Source organism: Brienomyrus brachyistius, chromosome 16 (assembly GCF_023856365.1).
Source record: "Brienomyrus brachyistius isolate T26 chromosome 16, BBRACH_0.4, whole genome shotgun sequence".
Taxonomy (NCBI): domain Eukaryota; kingdom Metazoa; phylum Chordata; class Actinopteri; order Osteoglossiformes; family Mormyridae; genus Brienomyrus; species Brienomyrus brachyistius.
This window is the reverse complement of record NC_064548.1, coordinates 10,274,263-10,293,551: the sequence shown is the minus strand read 5'-3', so window position 1 is coordinate 10,293,551 and position 19,289 is coordinate 10,274,263. Positions and strand designations below refer to the sequence as shown.

Genomic DNA, 19,289 nt, shown 5'->3' with positions numbered 1-19,289 from the left:
CAACGGCGCATCATGAGAAGCTGCGATTGTGAGGCCTTGCTGATTAAGCAATACCAGGGAGTGGGTGATGTACTCCTGCACGTGAAAGGCTGGTGGTGGGAAACTACACTCTGAGACAGGGGGTGCGAGGGAGGGGAAAACGAAAGGTAAGCCCCAATTATCTGCTGGATGAGAACTACAGGGGGTCATTCGAGGGGGGCTTCAAACATGCACACAGGCTCGAAATCGATAGCATCAACTAACCAGCGCTTTCCTCCTTCGCTGGATGCTCTGCCCCCCAACCCGCCTGACTGTAAACCACGCCCCCAAACTCAGCCAAGCAGCCCAGCATCACTCCATATCACCGACAATGTCTCCCCAGATATGCCTGTCCGCATTGATGTCACAGCTGATTCAGAGTGACAGTGATCGAGGGGCTGCCGGTGCAGTATGTGGTCCCAATCCTGACCTGCTTAGATCTCACCTCCATGGCACCAACCACGGTGTGCTTACGGTCCCCCAGCCCTCAGTGGCACGGCAGCCGGGGGCTAGCCCAACGCTGTCCCGGGCCGCCAAAGCCATGTCTCTGGGCGAGGCCCTATTATTCACTTTGTGCTCCTCATAAAGGCAACTTAGCTCATAAATCGGGTTAATCCAGACGGGAGCCGGCTGCGGCGATCGCGCCCCCCGCCTGCATGAGGGGGAGGCCCTTTTCAGCCCAGGGAGCGGCTGCTTTTGTTAGCGGGCCCCCACCATCAGCACGTTAAGCCCTTAACCCCCTTCTCTAGCAGGGAGCAGCCCAGCATGGCGGTAAGCCCCGTCCCCCCCATCATGCGGCTGCCCCCATCATGATCTCCCAGAATGCAACATGGATGCCATGACAGGTAGCTAGCGGCATTGGCACCACAGGGGAAATGATCGCCTCTGCCCCCAAAAATCATCACATGAAGATGCTAAAAAAGATCAATCTATCAGCATATCGCCACCACCCCCCCACCCCCCCATTGGTTGACAATTTTTACCATCGCTAACCCTATGCGGTAGTCAACTGCCCCCCGAAGACCTCTGACACAGTTTGAACGCTGGTCCCCCCCCCCCCAAATGTCCAGCCCTGGATGCCCAGCCCCCCTCCCCGTGAACATCTTGGGCCTGGCTGTCAGATTTGTTCTAACACCGGTAGGTGGGTGGGACCACATGGCGGGAATGCAGGTAAACAAACTGGAGCCCAGCTGGTCCCGGGCGCTCCATCCATCTGCGGCTCACGGGTGGCTGAGTTCCAGCGCCTGGTCCTGTCCGGCCCCAGCCTGGTGTCCCACTTTCCCCATGTTGGTTAGTAAATTTCACTCCGCCATGTTTATATGTGTGTGTGCGCATGCTTCTTTCTCACCCCTTTTTCCAGGATAATGCATCATGGCCGATTGTAACACAGGCACGACCACGCGAGGCAGACTGCACGACCACGCGAGGCAGACTGCACGACCACACGCGGCAGACTGCACGACCACACACGGCAGACTGCAGGACCACACGAGGCAGACTGCACGACCACGCGAGGCAGACTGCACGACCACGCGAGGCAGACTGCACGACCACACGAGGCAGACTGCACGACCACACGCGGCAGACTGCACGACCACACGAGGCAGACTGCACGACCACACGAGGCAGACTGCACGACCACACGAGGCAGACTGCACGACCACACAAAGCGGATTGCACGACCACACACGGCAGACTGCACGACCACACGAGGCAGACTGCACGACCACACGAGGCAGACTGCACGACCACACAAAGCGGATTGCATGACCACACGCGGCAGACTGCACGACCACACAAAGCGGATTGCACAACCTCACGAGGCAGACTGCACGACCTCACAAAGCGGATTGCACGACCACACGAGGCAGACTGCACGACCACACGAGGCAGACTGCATGACCACACAAAGCGGATTGCACGACCACACGAGGCAGACTGCACGACCACAGAAACAGGATTGCACGACCACACGAGGCAGACTGCACGACCACACGAGGCAGACTGCACGACCACACAAAGTGGATTGCACGACCTCACGAGGCAGACTGCACGACCACAGAAACAGGATTGCATGACCACACGAGGCAGACTGCACGACCACACGAGGCAGACTGCACGACCACACGCGGCAGACTGCACGACCACACAAAGCGGATTGCACGACCACACGCGGCAGACTGCACGACCACACAAAGCGGATTGCACGACCACACGCGGCAGACTGCATGACCACACGAGGCAGACTGCACGACCACACAAAGCGGATTGCACGACCACACGTGGCAGACTGCACGACCACACGAGGCAGACTGCACGACCACACAAAGCGGATTGCACGACCACACGAGGCAGACTGCACGACCACACAAAGCAGATTACACGACCACACAAAGCAGATTACACGACCACACGCGGCAGACTGCATGACCTCACGAGGCAGACTGCACGACCTCACAAAGCGGATTGCACGACCACACGAGGCAGACTGCACGACCACACGAGGCAGACTGCACGACCACACAAAGCGGATTGCATGACCACACGCGGCAGACTGCACGACCACACAAAGCGGATTGCACAACCTCACGAGGCAGACTGCACGACCTCACAAAGCGGATTGCACGACCACACGAGGCAGACTGCACGACCACACGAGGCAGACTGCATGACCACACAAAGCGGATTGCACGACCACACGAGGCAGACTGCACGACCACAGAAACAGGATTGCACGACCACACGAGGCAGACTGCACGACCACACGAGGCAGACTGCACGACCACACAAAGTGGATTGCACGACCTCACGAGGCAGACTGCACGACCACAGAAACAGGATTGCATGACCACACGAGGCAGACTGCACGACCACACGAGGCAGACTGCACGACCACACGCGGCAGACTGCACGACCACACAAAGCGGATTGCACGACCACACGCGGCAGACTGCACGACCACACAAAGCGGATTGCACGACCACACGCGGCAGACTGCATGACCACACGAGGCAGACTGCACGACCACACAAAGCGGATTGCACGACCACACGTGGCAGACTGCACGACCACACGAGGCAGACTGCACGACCACACAAAGCGGATTGCACGACCACACGAGGCAGACTGCACGACCACACAAAGCAGATTACACGACCACACAAAGCAGATTACACGACCACACGCGGCAGACTGCATGACCACACGAGGCAGACTGCATGACCACACAAAGGTGATTGCACGATCACACGAGGCAGTTTGCACGACCACACAAGGCAGACTGGCGAATTCCCCAAAAGGTTCCCAGAGATGCACAGCCCCCACGGGTAAGAATCCCCGCCCCCCGCAACCCCCCCCCCCCTCCTTTCTCCTGTCCCACGAACCACATGCCACCCCTTGGTGCGGTCATCCGTTGGATGGACTAGCCAGTTTAACCATTGGTTGCTTCGGTTCTGGGGTAGCTATTCTGGCATACCATTATTGTTCAAGTGCACTACAGCCAGCAGGCCCTGCTGCATGTCACAAGGGCCGGGGGACTGGGGCCGTGGTTACCGGTGGATCATCTGCCCACCCAAGCAAGATGGACCAAATACAACCAGTCATTTAATAGATTTAATAGAAATAGATTTAATAGAAATCCCCAGTCTGTCTTTTACCACTGCTGCCCAGCTACCCAGGATGAGGAGTGGGATCTGGTACCCCCATGATCCCTGACATAAATGACAGAATTGGAACATTGGCACCCACCCCAGCATGGAATCCGGCTAAAGCCAGTTGCCGGGGATAAACAAACACTAATCATGTGACCCGCTTGGTTGGATCAGGCACGTGCATGGGGAGGGTGCACTTCTGTGTGAGCTTTAAAGGTGTCCTTTTTAGCCTTTGGACACTTGCCCCTCAAAAAGTCTCTACACAGTCCAGATCTGGACTGCAAACATTATGACACTAAAACACAGAAAGGTGCCCAGATCAAATCCTGTACTACATCCCCTTGAAGGTCCTTTATCTCCCATGTTACCAAACCCAAACGGATTAATCTTGTTGTAACACTGTGTCTTAGGTCACATTCTTACTTACTACATCCATCTCAGCCAAAATCAAGTATTGTGGCAAGAGCGACTGGGGAAATGATAAACGGAAAAGTGAGTAGGTTTTTATTAGGTGTGCGGCAGCCATTTGCTGACCACGCAACTGTCCGTCCATTAAACCAACAGGATGTTACACTGTACAATAAAAGAGGAAAGATTTGGAAAACAACACATTAACCCACTTCCAATTTGCCAGAAAGCCACAATCAAATGTCAACACCACCCTGTCTAACACCGTCCAATGGGAAGCCAGTGCTGAAGACTGACAGGACTGCATGATCAGGTGATCCACAAGGGGGTAGAGGACAGAGGTAATAGGACTGGCCCTCCCCTCACTACCTATAGATACACACAGACATGGACGCTCGCTCACTCCCGGATTGTCCGTCAGAGTCAATCTCCTAATGGGCGCGGGGCTTGTTGAGGTGGATTAGCTAATGAAGTCCCTGCTCCGCTGGGGCCTGATTGATTCCGTGTCACTCGCATTGATATTCCGCAGGAAATCCTCCAGGCTGCGTCGGCATCCAAAGACGCTCCAGCAACAGCTAATAGCCTTAAGGACCAAGCGTGCGGCAGTGCGTCTCTCAGCCACTGCACATAATGAATGACCACTGCAGAGAAAGTGTCTTGGGGGGGGGGGGGGGGGGGGGGGGGCAGGTGCTCCTGGGGGCTGAAATGAGTGCTTATCGCTCCACTAAAGGTCTGCATGTGTGCTCACTCCTCCGCTCCTGGGGTTAAAGCGCGAAGTGCTGATCCATGCTGATTGCAGTCACTTGCATATATTCTTTGGCTCCGGGACACAGGATACCCCCTCAGACCCTCTTTCATTTTAATCAAAACCCCTCGCTGCCAGCTAAATGGAGATGCTGTCTGGCTGTCAGGATGCTCGAGCAGCTTTTGCAAGGGATGACTACCTTGTTAAACCTGTGAGGAGGCTCAAGACACTGTAAAAACGACTCACTGGAGACTGCATGGTCACACAGTGCTGACTGTATGACTGTTCAACGGAGACAGCACAGCTGCTCAGTGAAAACGGTATGACTGCTTAGTGCAGACTGCATAACCACACAAAGAAGACTGCACAGCTGCTCAGTGAAAACGGTATGACTGCTTAGTGCAGATTGCATAACCACACAAAGAAGACTGCACAGCTGCTCAGTGAAAACGGTATGACTGCTTAGTGCAGATTGCATAACCACACAAAGAAGACTGCACAGTTGCTCAGTGAAAACGGTATGACTGCTTAGTGCAGATTGCATAACCACACAAAGAAGACTGCACAGCTGCTCAATGAAAACGGTATGACTGCTTAGTGCAGATTGCATAACCACACAAGGAAGACTGCACAGCTGCTCAATGAAAACGGTATGACTGCTTAGTGCAGACTGCATAACCACACAAGGAAGACTGCACAGCTGCTTAGTGCAAACTGCAGGACTGTCCAATAAAGTCCGTATTAGGACACGAGGCAGACTGCACGAATGTTTGGTGCAGTCTGCATGGGTGCTTAGTGCAGACTGCATGACCATGAGGCAGACTGCAGAACTACACGAGGCAGAGTGCATGAATGCTTACTGCAGACTGCACAACACCTCAGTGCAGATGGCATGAATGTTTAGTGCCGACTCCTTGACCACACAAGGCAGACTGGACAACTGCTCAATGCAGACTGCATGACCACACGAGGCAGACTGTATGACTGCTTAATGCAGACTGCACAGCTGTTAATGAATACCTCACAGCTACTAGTTCCTATACTTTTGCACAGCAAAGCCTGAGATGTTAACAATAAAATCGCTGGTTATTTGCAAGGCCCCGCTGTGGAAATCTAGACTGCTCTGTATTCGGGATGTATCTACATTACCCCCTAGCAAACTCCTGACACTGTGCCTACAGCGTAACATAGCGGCTAAATGTAACAAGTGGGCGTCTGCAAGGAGCCACAACAGCAGTCCCGCCTCTAGCAATTTCCAGCAGTAAGATCAAGTTCAAATCACAGATCAGCTGGAACGAACGCCAGCACACAGAAGGGTCACCGAGGACCGCGGCTGGAGTCCAGCATCTGTTTTGCGGCCGAGTGAATGCTGCAGTCCCACCATGGTTTGTTTTGCTTCACACAGGAGCAATAAAACTGGAGCTGTCGAGATGATGCTTTTAACCACAAACAGATTCCCCAGAACAAATAAAGGATTCCAGTTTTCACCAGTAGACATTTACGAATTCTCATCTGTCGTTGTATAAAACGATCAACATGGGAAAGATGGAAAACCGTAATAATTAGGAAGGGTCCAGGACCATCCCCACACCCCGAATGGTGCTCCAGAGAGCATGGTATGAAGTGGGGGCTGGACAGGGGGCTGGTTGCAGGATTTGTAAGGTTGTGACATACTTCTCATGATGGGGTGAGTGGCACTGGCAGTGCCAGTCCAAACAGAGGCCCGGGGACCATCGGGAAAGCCAGGGGGGTTTGCCACAAAGTGGGGCCGCCTGTCAGCCCAGTGTGGCCCCCTTGCCCACAGCCCAAGGGGCCCCCAACCATTACATGACACCAGAGCCTGAAGCTGGGTCTTGGGTCCAAATTTGGTTCGAGAGAGTCTGACATTTCAATTGATATGTGCGAGGGGGTGGACAGTGGTGCACGGAACAAAACGACGCGGCTGTGTCGCAATTTTTCTTGCACAAAAGTGAGCTCAGCGGTTTGGCTTTAGGCTTCAAGTCATCACCCTTTTGCTGGCTCCTCTTTTCCGGGTCAGACAAATATTCTACTCGGACACAAGGACGGCCAACCAGCAGCCGCTCGGCTGCATGGCTGCTCAATGCAGACTGTGCTACTACTCAATACAGACTGCATGGCTGCTCAGTGCAGATGGACTGTTCAATGCAAACCTCACATTTGCTCAATGCAGACTTGCATGACAGATCAATGTAGACTGCACAACTGCTCAATGGAGACCTCATCGATGCTCGGTGCAGACTGCAGTTCAGTGGGGACAGTTTGACTGCACAATAGACTGCACAGCTGTTCAATGCAGATGGCACGACTTCTCAATGCAGGCCTCATAGCTGTTCAATGACTGCGTAATAGATCAATGTAAACAGCTCGATGCAGATTGCTGTTAAGCGGAGACCGCGCGACTGCCCAATGGAGACTGCACAGTCGCACAATGCAGACTGCATGACTGCTCAATGGAGACCGAACGGCCGGCGAATGCAGACCGTGTAGCTGCTGAGTGGTGACACTCACCTCGGCACACGAGTCCCTCCTTGCTGATCACCTGCTTGCAAACACCGCAGTGTTTGCCCTTTTTGAACGTCTTCGCCCGGAAGGTGTGGGAATGAATCGCCTCGAATTCTTCTGGCTGCAGGGGGAAGAAGAGGAAAAGAAAGACATTTAGAGCATGCGCCGCGAAAAGCCACCACCCTCCCCCCCGGCATGGAACCTTCTCGGGAGCTCGCGTCAGTGCCACTGCCTGGCTACTTAGCCAATTAGCTGAGGGCAGGGCGCGGCGTCCCGGTGGGCATGATGGATGGGAGTGGCGAGGACGCCAAGGTGACAGTGGGGGGGAATCCCCACCCAGTGGAAAAACGTGGGAATGAAAATCGACCGCGCAGCACTCTTACACAAGGGGGTGATATCATCGCGAAGACGTTTTATTAAAGGCTCTAATTAAACGTGATGGGAAAACACATGAGTCAGTGCTGCCCAGGGCCTGCTCGTTATCTACAGTAATCCCATATGTGCTCAGTTTCGCCTGCTACCCATATATCAGCGCTGTGGCGGAGGGGCCGGCGATACACTAAATCATGCAGGGATGCGGTGCTAGAAAGCCCCCCCCCCCGCACACACGCACTCGCGCTTCATGCCGTCATCCTGATGTCATCTGAAATGTCTCCGCGCCCCACTCCCTGGCCGCAGGTACGAGCCAAGCAAAATCGCTTCAATATGAAAGTCATCCCCACCCACGACCAAAAAAAAAATCTTAAAAAAATTCGGCTGTTTCTGCTTTTGCTGTTGAATTATGCAAGTTTGTTTTGATGTCTAGTTTTAGTCCCCAGGGTGTGGGGGGGGCAGATTTAAGAAGTGAAGTTGAATGTTTTCCATGCGGTTCTCCGGAGCTGTCCCTGTCTGCCTCACTCAGCTGCCACCTTCCCCGCCCTCCCTACGCCACGTAACGTGACCCCCCCCCCCCCCCATCCCACCCCCACCCCCTCGATGTCTGGATCCCCCTCCATGTTTATCCAGCTGCCTTGCATCTGACTCTCCACTGCAAGACCCTCCACACACACACACACACAAGTGCGCGAGTTTCATACATAGAGGATGCTGGGAAACAGGATGGTAAACAAGCACATTCCTGAATACCGCTCACTCATGCTGGGAGAAGCCTGGCGGCAGATACTCGGACAGAGCTCCTGTAGAAAGGTCCATAACAATAAGAAGCGACCAGGCAAAGGGGAACAGCCAGACTGAACTGATAATGGCCTGTAACTGTCTCAGTGGAAGGGAAATGAGGAGCATGGCAGTGGCTCTTTGTGGGCTGGGGGGCTGCAGGGGGGCTCTGGTGGACGACAGGCCTGAGGACCTGAAGGGCGACACACAGTGACTGACATGCTGCCTCGGCCCTGCTGAACATCCTCCTTATATCCTGCGCAGCAGACGGGTTCAACTGCTTCTGCGCCACAAAAAAACCGGCGAAAGCCAACCAGCCTTCCAGGACACTCGGATGACCCTCTGTCTCGTCCCATCCCGCTTTGACGACACGCCATCTCTGCCAGTCTGTCCTTCGATCCCAGGAAACAGGCTGGCAGCCAGCAGCGCCCTGGCGAGGTCCCGTGGGACTGCATGTGACCTTGGGGATGCTTCGACACGCCCGCCGCAGTTCCCGCCAGACAGGCCACTGTGGGCTACGCCTAACCGACGGCTAACGCGATTAGCCTAATATGGTTATCTAAAACAATTACCGGTGCCAGGCAGGCTGCCTGGCTGTCAAAATCACCAGCGTGGGGGAAGCTGGTCACGAAGGGAGGTGCTGGCTCAGCACAGGAATCTCTAGCCTGATAGGGCTCGGCCTGCCGATTCAGCCTCCGCTTATGTCTGTCTTACCATGTTTGCTCATGTTTACATGCATAAGCCCACATCCATGTCCACATCATCCCATGCAGATGGTTCCGCTGTCATGTGATAAGTGGTGCTCATCCCCTACTAAGGATGGGTAGCTTGTTAAGCGACTCCAATCACTCAGCTTCTTTTTCCCTCCCCTTACGCTCAATTCACATCTGCCTCCTGTCTGCACTGTGCTACGTTGTCCCGGGTGACGGGGGCCGGCAGACCCACACTTAACTGGCTCCTTCAGATGAGCAATACAGATGTTCAGCTCCTCCTCCCGTTAAAGGCAGCCAGCACAGACGGCATCCATGCAGACGCCGCCCGTGGCCCCGTCCAAGAATCCCCGACCATGTCTGTTTTCTCACCGTCTCCCGTGGCCGGAAAAGGGTTTGGGGGGAGAGGGGGGTTCAATCTCAGACAGTTCAGCACAGACAGCGGCAGTCAGACCAACCCCCCCACCCTACTCCCCCAGCAAAGCAGTCTGTATCGCTAAGATTCAGGAGCTGGATGGGTCCTACTTGAGAGGTTCCCCTCAGCCACATGGCTCATGTTCCTCTTTGCCAGCCCACCCATCTTCCCATCAGCCTTTGCAATGTTAGCGGATAGTGGCTCTTTCGCTACGATTTCCATTATAAACAAAATCATCTTTTCGAATGGAATAATGAAATCAAGGCACATCCACTGCAGGCTGGGCCCGGCTATGAGCCCTGTGTTTCCTGGAAAAGCCTCCAGGCTCTCTGTGACCCGGTACTGAAGAATGAGTTATGGGAAAATGGTGGATGGATTGATGCATGGTTGAAACACAAAGCATACTATTGTGTTTTAAGTCCTATCACAACCGTAAAAAATTTTCCTGCACAAATTTATATTATGTGCAGTGGAGACCTTTTTAAGCAGTTTATAGTAAAGAAAATATACACCAGGCCGGCTGGCATTTCTTGCTAAATGCTGCATCTGTGAGGTGGGGGCCCAGACAGAGAGGGGTTTTTACTCAGGGGCTAAAAACCAAACTACTTTTTGTTGTCATGGGGACACATTCACAGCGACCTCCTTTTTTTCCCAGAGACGCTGCCAACCATACTAATATCCCGGCCCCTAGACCCGGGGGGCACAAAAGCAGGCCTGGAACACGGCAGCCCCACCCCCTCACTCCCGGGTTCACCTCACACGTAAACACAGCCCATCGCCGAGACACTAAGCTCATGGGAACTACAGCCATGCCCCCATCACTAGCACCAGGCCCATGCATACACTAAAACAATGCAAGAGAGAGAGGGGGGAGGAGAGAGAGAAGCACTGGGAAAGAGGGAGGGAGCGATAAGGATCACCTCCGTCCTTTGGAGGGCTCTAGGTCGGGGGCACATGGCGACAGCCAATGCAACAGCCTCTCTGGCCCCAAGCCAATAGGGTTACGGCTGTCACAGGGTGACACTGGGGGGGCTTGACTGATTACCACCAAGCTTCTACAGGCCACAAGCAGCTGTTTGTAAATACAACACGCTGATATGCAGTTTCCTTCTGCAGGGGTCTTGTTTTCGCATGTTGGTGCGGAGCGTGTGTGGAGGCGGAGCCTGCTCCATTACGGGTCACACCCCCACCAACCCCATGCCCCCTTTCCTATTCCCTCTTCAGTAGATTCCACTCTGTTCTTTACAGGTTTGCCTCCTGGGCCTGGGCATCCACAGACTGACCCACATACCCCTTCTTTTGTCTGTCTTTCACCACTTTTTCCAGCTTAGGACGGAGGGGGAGCAACACGGTGACCTCCTCCTATTCCACGTCTGTCACATGGTGGCTGAAACTCAGGCCTGATCACTGACAGGCAGGTCTAATCATCTATAGCACCTTCACAACGTCCATCTGTCAGCCATGAGCACTAATCTTAATTAGGAGGCGGAGGGCATTTCAATTAGAGGGCACTCTCCTCCCCTGCACTCACGTTTAGCCGTGACAGGCGTCAAAGAGGGTATTTTCACAACCACTTCCATCCAGAGCCCAAGGAGCTGGGCTGCGTGCCAGCTGGCTGTGCCCACAAGGATGTGTGACAGGAGGGCATGTCTGACGGTGACAATATGGATCTGCCTGAGCGCATGCAGCAGAGATCATCCATTGCGGTGTCTAGCTCATCATGTGACTGACGGTCTCTCTGCACCGTTGACTTTGGTCTATAGTACATCAGGCAAATCTTTTCAACTCGTGACTTGGACCAGTTGTGGCAACGAGGCTTTGATTGTTGACACTGACTGATGCCATAGTAGTTATACAGGCAGGACACTGGGGGGGCAGGGCTTGGGAAGGCAGGAGCCTCTGGTAGACAGCTCCTCATTGGACAGTCTAACAGCTCTGGCTATTGGGTGAAAGGCTGTGAGGGGGGCAGAGAAAAGATGTAGTAATGAAAATGTCACACGGTCAAATGACTGGGTGAAGCCCTGCTAAGTGTTAGTCTAAGTGTCCTTAATGGGTAAAAGAGATGGGTGAAAATTAGCTATGAATTTCTTTCTTTGTGTGTTTTCTATAAAGAACTAGCACAACACAGTGGTGATGGAATAGCAGCCTGTGTCCAAAATAACAGGCGTGAGAGAGAGAAAGACGTGCACACGCATCTTGTGACTGCAGCAGCTTGCAAGGGGAGGGGCTTGCCGATGTACTCCTGCCACGTCGTTATGCAGAACAGATGGGGCTCCTGTGGGGAACAGTTTTGTATATTTGCTTGGAAAATGGCATATTTTTGGGGGGAAATGTTTGCCCACAGGACGTCCATGACGCCGGACCGTTTATCCCACGTGACGGTGCCTCCGAACCACGTGAGCTCGGCGAACACCAGAACGTCCAGCTGATTCCAGCGCTACCCACTGTCACCATCACTGCCCTGTGACACTGAAAACGTCAGGTGCTGCTAAATCTGTTTAGTGTGAAATCTTAAGTCTAAAATGTGAATAACGTTTTCCTATATGCAAAAAACCGATCATATTACTTAGGGGATGCTTTTATGGATTTTTTGAGAAAGCTGGGTCAGCCAATGCCTCAAGCAATTGGGGGTTAAGGACCTTGCTCAGGGGCCCAATACTGAAATCACTCTGGTGACCATGGGATCTGAACTGCTGACCTTCTGATCACAGGCAAAGTGTTCTAAGCCGCCGCGCGATACACCACCCTCCTAGACAGCTTATTAGGTTAAAATACCCTTGCTGTCTTTTCTCTAGAAATATTTACAAGCAGCAGAGTCTGGGAGGCATCCCTGCCTTTAAAACCTGGATCCCTTTGAGCCCATAGAGCCAAAAACCGCGTAACAGTGGGCATTTAAAACGCACTGAGGCATAGTCCTGCGTGTTAAAGAGGGCCGTAATGGCGGAAGCACTCAGCCCAAACAGGCCCGGCTCTCACTAGCTACGGGAGACATTCCTGCAGGATAAGGTCACCCAGAGAGATTGTTTTCCTCCCGAGAAGCAAAAGGAGCTTCCCCTGAGGCACACAGCCTTTCCGTGCCCCCCCGGCACCACATCCCATCCCCAGTCATTTACCTTCCCGTCTGTGACGCACGTGTACGCACTCAAACACACACAAACACACAGTGACAAGTGAACAGAGCCAGAATTTATAAACGGGCTCACAGATACTGGTACACAAACAGGCTCACAAGCAGCAAGTCCTGATTGGCTGAAATCTTAGGGGCGGGCCTTTCGCCTGCAGGATGCAAGATACTCCAGACATTTTATAACTGCCTTAATGAAACATTTTCGGTTAATATCCTGTCAGTGGAAGGCATGCTGTAAGACTTGTCTATGGTTCTGGGTACACTGACAGGTGAAATGATATTTTCTTCTATTTCAATCTTTTTGACTCTAGATCAGACATAAAACCCCTCTGCAACTGAGCTTGAAACAAATAAACGGTTTTTAAGTATCACGATTATTCACTGACTTTCCCACCACAATTTCAGCTGCAGCGAAACCGCTTCACATCCCCGTCTGCCATCCCCCCACCCCCCACCCCCCATCCCCCCACCCCCCTGCTCCCGTTTCATAACCGCCTTTGCTGAGCAGCATCTTCCGGCTCTAACTTCAGCTCTCTGAGAGACAGAGAAAGAGAGATGTTCTGCCTGATTGGAGCCTCTCTAAGCACCAGGAACACGCTGTGCATCAGGCAGCTGACATAACAGGCTGTTTTTTTCTTTCGTTTGTGCTCCACACATGGGCCATGTGTCTGAGGCGGAGGAAGTACATTTCGTGCTTTCACAACAAGGGGTCACATCTGCAACATGGAGGGTGAACGGTGCCCTTCTTACAGCTACCTGCCCCCCCCCCCCCCCCCCACCCTTTGCCAAATGGCCGCACCCCCATCTGAAAAGGGCAGGCCTTCGGGACATCCGCCAGCTCTCCCACTCATGCCTTCCTGCACAAGGTTGCTATTCTCCAGCACACAAACGGGGTTGCTGACCTTCGACCCCGTCAACTCCCTCACAACCACCCTTAATCTTCCTCTTTCACTGCATCCCCGGGCACTCTACGGATCAGGCTGCTTGAGCTCCCACGTGGGATTTCACCCCCCCCCCCTTTGGGAATAGGGCAAAAGCATGGCATCATCACTGGGGGGGGAAATTCTGGTCTAGGAAAGACAATTGGGAAAAAGATAACAAAGACAAATGTATTAATAATCATAAGCCAAAACGAACAACGCTGTGTGAGCGAACAACAGAGAAAAGCTGGAAGAGGTCTGGAATCAATTTACATATGAGGCCCAACCTAGATGGGCTGTCTTAGAAACAGCCAGGAACTGTCTGACTGCAGTTATGGGGTGTAAAAGGATGTCCTATAACTACAGAGCCAGAATATCTAAACCATTAGATCCACAAATAAATGCAATAAAGTTACATGTGTGGGACATCCAGGTCTGGAAATGAAGGAGCATCTGCCTCAAAACCGAGGAATATTCCCTCGAAGCTGCAGAGAGAAACCAGCAGGAATGATAAAATACACAAATGTCCTTCAAGCTAACAGAGCTGAAACTTATCCACCAAAGCTGGTACTAATTTTAATCACGTAAAACAAGAAGAATAAATTGCAGAAGGATGAACATATTGAGGGGGTTGTTGAAGACTCTCTTCCACCATCTTGACACATCCTTTGTCCTGCGATGGACACCAGTGGTAGGGCATGTCACAAATTCACATGACCAGACCCGCTCCAGGTACTCCTGCAGTCTGGACCGAAACATCAGCCACTCCTGCTGTCCTTGAGGAAGCAGAAACAGGCCCGAACACGATATGTGAAGTGAGCACACCAGGGATTGTGTTTTCAACGTGAACTCTGTTGGAAGATGAAATGCCAAACAGCATACAACTATATGCATTCGGCAACTTGCTCATCCTACAGGATTTGAGCTCAACCTGAACGAAGTACCGGTTAGAACCAGCTGTGTGCCGAGCATGAATCAGCCAACCAATTACTCAACTAACCAACTACATTCAAGGTGCAAACCTCAGGCCACTTTACCTTGACAGACCTGGAATACCAGAGACCTCTCTGGGTCAACTCTAGTCTGGTAGCCGGCATAATTGTCAAAGGTATTCCGTCTCAAATTTCCGTTTCCCCTTTAATCTTCTGGGGAACTCAGAGAGGGTAAGAAATGCACACAGATCCATAGCCTTGTCACATGCATTGACCCTCTGACCCACATTCTGTCAGCTCATTAGTTAGCCTTGTAGAGTGTGTTGAGAGTAGACTCCTACTTGGGAGCTCCTTGAAACCACACCCAGTTGAACCAGGTAGACGTCCACGCTGATGATCACAACCTACGCCGGATTTCGTCAGACCACGGCCGGCCTGATATCTGCACAGGTGTGAGCCACCAGAGAAGCATTTGGCATCGGCGTGACATCAAGTTAAAAGCAAGTCTGCCGTCAGCATCTGAATCTAATTAGCCGCTATCGGCAAACTCCAAACAACGTGAGAAATCAGCACTGTCTAAACATTTAGATTAGCAGCAGATGGGTGGCGTAGCCAGCCCCCGGGATTCACTGCCGGCTTGTTTTCTCCATCCTGCTCTGCATCGCTTGCACGGACTTCCATCCAAGCCATGTATGCAGTGTGTAGCTGAAAGGGCATCTCTTATTGTCCTCTTCTCCTCCATCAACGGTGGTGTAGAAGTTCTTGGGGTATCTAAGCCTAGCTCTGATGCTGCAGTATCAGCAGTCTAAGGTGCTATCCAGTCTGGAGCCCAGCATTTCAGGTGCATGCCAGTCAGTACCAGTTGAAACCCATGTGGCACCTGAGGTAAGCTTCACTGCCAGCACCCCCTGTCTGAGATAAAATGAAATTGGCTTGCAAAGTCATCAGTAAATTAGGCAGCTGCCTATGTTGTCCAAAGGATTGATCAGCACTGACTCTAGTTAGCTCCTTGGTTAGACTTTAGTCGCTAAATTCCTGCCGTTAGCAGAACTTACCCAGAATGCAAAGCAAGTCTACTCTGGTGGCATTTAGTAAAAGACTGTAAATGTGTCTGAAGCATCTGTTAAAACACTGAGCAGGTCTAGAAGAGTTCCTATATAGGAAAGGAGTTCAAAGTGTAAGAGCAGTCATTGCACAGGCCACCAATGGGGACCTTCAGGAACTGTTATTTTGGGGTGTAGAATTACCTGTGGAGAGAGTATCCTGGCTTTTTATTACAGCAATGAAATTAAAATGTACCACAGCATCACCCCAGGGAGGTTTTCGGACAACTTGTTACTTATTTGCTTAATTTTAGCTTCTGAATATGCCACAAGCTTTAATTATGTTATTGGAAGCATTCAACAGGCACAACAAATTTCTCTTCTGGGACGTCAGCAAGAAAGTTTCGGTCACATGACTGGTAGAAATGCAGCGTGGAAGATACACATGACTGCTACTTGGGAGTCTTACAGATAATGAGCTGCAAACGCAGCCCAATCTTCTGTATGTTTGCTTGTTTATCTGCTGAGTGAAGGGTGAACAGAGGTCCCACTGATGTCCTCTTCCAGGAAGTGTTGAGAGGTCCTTGGTGTGAACAGGGCACCAGCACTCAGGTGTGAGATTGGTCCACAACACAGGGATGTGGGAATAGGTTTGGAGGTGAGGGGCGGGTGGGGGGGGGGGGGGGCTTGTAATTAAGGCAGCAGAGTGGAAGAAAGAGGGTCCCGTCATCACTTCCTTCTTGCCCGGGGGGTTGGAATGTGACCCCTCCATCTTTTCTGCTCATGTGGGCCGGTCACCTGCTTTTCATTTGGCCCGCAGTGTACCTAAAGCATTCCAGGTTTTCTCTCTCTGTCTCTCTGGGGGCCCATTCTCCACTCCACCACCACACCCCCCCCCCCATCCCCCACAACAAGCATTTCATTTCAGGGAGGGGGGTGCTGATCTCCCCAGGAGGAAATGAATCAGTCATCCAGAAGTGGGATGAGAAAGCTGGGTCTTTTCAGTAGGAGGAAGGAGTTGAAGGCTATCGCCTTCAGAGGGAGAACAAACATCTCCAGCTTGTAAGGGCCGCATGCATGGGTCCCCGCACCTCTGATGCATGCCGACATCAAAGCCTTTAATCATTATCATCACCGAGACATCATTCACTTTCATCCCGAACCTCCCGTGATTTCACCCTCTAGACCACACAAAGGTACAACAGCTGCCTTCTGAAGATTCCTGAACCAGAAGTCTCTAGGTTATGAGCCTGTTCTTCTAATTTCCTCACTGCCTGCAGTCCCCTTCTCCTAGGAACCCACAGATTATCCGCCCCAACTTTTCCATATACTACAGATCTTCGAGATGAATTTGGGTGAAGGTACATTTATCACTCAGATGCAACCCTGAGGCCCATTACATGGAGCACAGCTATCTGTGCAAGGATGAAAATAAATGTACCGGACAACAGAACAAAAATGGACAGTAACAGATGGTGCTGATCTCAGTCTGCCCTCGGAGTCCATTTAACCTGCGAGGCCACAAAGATTCCAGACTTTATTGAGAACCCCGCTCTCAGCACCTGCACGAACAGCATCTCTCTGAAGGACACGCAAGGCAAGGAAAGGAAATCCTCACCCTGGGAGCTGACCAATCCGAGGGCACGACTCAATGCACGCAATATGTCGCATTAAAAACAGACACACGGCTCCAAAATGAAAATCCGTGATGCCGAGGGCAAGATTAAATACAGCAGTTTGCACCGAGCTGCATCGTCAAAGCATAACCAAGAGACTTAATAATAACCATCCCAGGGAGTTTATTAAAGTCCAAAAGGCTCTGAATAATGAAGAAGTATCTCTAAAGCCCACATGGCTTAGAGCCAAGCTTGAGTTTCGCAAGAGCATCCCGGGAGGACAGCGTCTCTCTCGGAGCCGGAGATAACAGAGCAAGCCATCCGATTTCCTAGCACAGATTATTAAAAACGCAGCGTTTAACAAACAGGCTGTTCTCAGCGTCGGCTGAGTCCCTGATGGCTGACCAGCAAGGCTGCGCTCTCAGATAACATGGGCACTCTGCCATCATGCTGACAGTTGAATCCGGGCTCAAGCCACAGCTACAAGTAACCCCCCCCCCCCCCCCCCCCAGTCGCCCCCACCCCTGAAGCAGACTCTGAATTTGGAAGACGCAAAGTCATGACTTGCTGCCATTTGTCGAGCTGAGCACTCTGGTGCATGATTTGGCCTGGCGACAAGAACCAGCCCCCCCCCCCCTTGCCAAGCCCCGCTCTCCTCAGGGGGTACAGTGGCGACACACAGCCAGTCGCCAATGGCCCGACCCGCCAAAGATCAGGGAGGCAGAAAGCGTGGCGCCCCGTCAAGGCACAAGCGGCGGGTGATTTACAGCGGAGCGACGATTCAAAGCTGCTCAAAGACTATTATCCTGACAGCCGGCCACATCTAAATTTAAAACGAGATACTGGAAAGTCAGAAGAACGCTTCTAAAAATGTTACGGGGAAGGGAGGAAAAAATCATCAATGAAAAGCAAGAATCCGAACACCTGCTTTTAATTTGGGCCGACCGGAATGCTGTCAAGAACAATGGCTGCTTTTGTAGATCCGTTTTTTTTTTTTCTTGTATATGCAGGAATGGAGTCTCCTTGAGTGTTTCCAGCGTGGAAAATGAAGAATAAAAGCGAAGGTTAGCAAGCCATCGATTTCCACGACCCCACCAGCGAAGGAGGCTGTCATCAGGAGGGATTCGGTGATGGGAGCCGTGCCTAAACCGTGTTATCGTGGCACGGGATCGCTGGCCGTCAGCGGACAAAAGCCACTAATTATCAAAGGCGGGGAGGCAAGTCTGTAATCAATAAGAGCTGGAGAGGACACAGTGGGGTGAGTTGACTTTAACCCCTGCCTCCCTGCTCTTTGGGGCTCAAGTAGAACAAAACCTTCACACTGAAATCGAGTTTGGTGATCAGCCATGTTCCCTCCAAAATCCAAGCATGGCAGCAACCGAGCTTCCAAAAAAAACGAAACACAACACAGAGATGCAAAGCTATTGTTGACGATGGAAAAGTAAATACACCAAAGCATGCTAAAACACGGAGGAAGAAAGCAAACAAACAGACACACAAGCTCGGATATAGAACCGACACACACAGATACGTAAGCGAATCACAGCAGCACTGTACACTACACAAGGCTAATGATTGGATGGTAGAACTAAGGTAGGCGGGCAGTGGGAAACCGGTAACCGCGCAAAAAGTCCAGCAGAGTCACCCCTCCATAATCTGCAGCAGACCCCCGTCTTGCAGAGCCGGCGGGGCCCACTCCGAGCTCCTTGGTTCTCAAAGCCTAATTACAAACAGGCGTTAGGTTTGAAATGAACCCAGCTGCTCCCCGTCCACACCTCCCGGGCTCTGTGGTCTGAGGCTTGTACCAATCACCCCCACACCAATAAATCCCTTCCCTCTCAGGATGGGGCCAGCTAATGCCCATCACAACACCCCACCCCCCTCCCCCGACTCCGCTGAGGTTTATATGCATGCCCTGCAACTTAATCAACTCATGCTGGATTGTGGTCAACTGCATGAGTACATTAAGTGCCCATTCCACTCCAGAAACATACTGGATAATAAAGAGAGAAGTAATTTAGAACAACAAA

The 19,289-nt window shown here is 52.1% G+C and overlaps 1 protein-coding gene across 14 annotated transcripts in view; it reads right to left on the bottom strand.

The window, feature by feature from the left end:
* The window catches only part of tns1b (tensin 1b), a 174,858-nt gene that overhangs the window by 98,254 nt on the left and 57,315 nt on the right, over positions 1-19,289 (bottom strand). For all 14 annotated transcript variants that reach the window (XM_048977918.1, XM_048977916.1, XM_048977914.1 and 11 more), the window contains exon 2: positions 7,351-7,465. In XM_048977918.1, the coding sequence (XP_048833875.1) occupies positions 7,351-7,465 (115 nt within the window). The remainder of the gene's footprint in view (positions 1-7,350; positions 7,466-19,289) is intronic.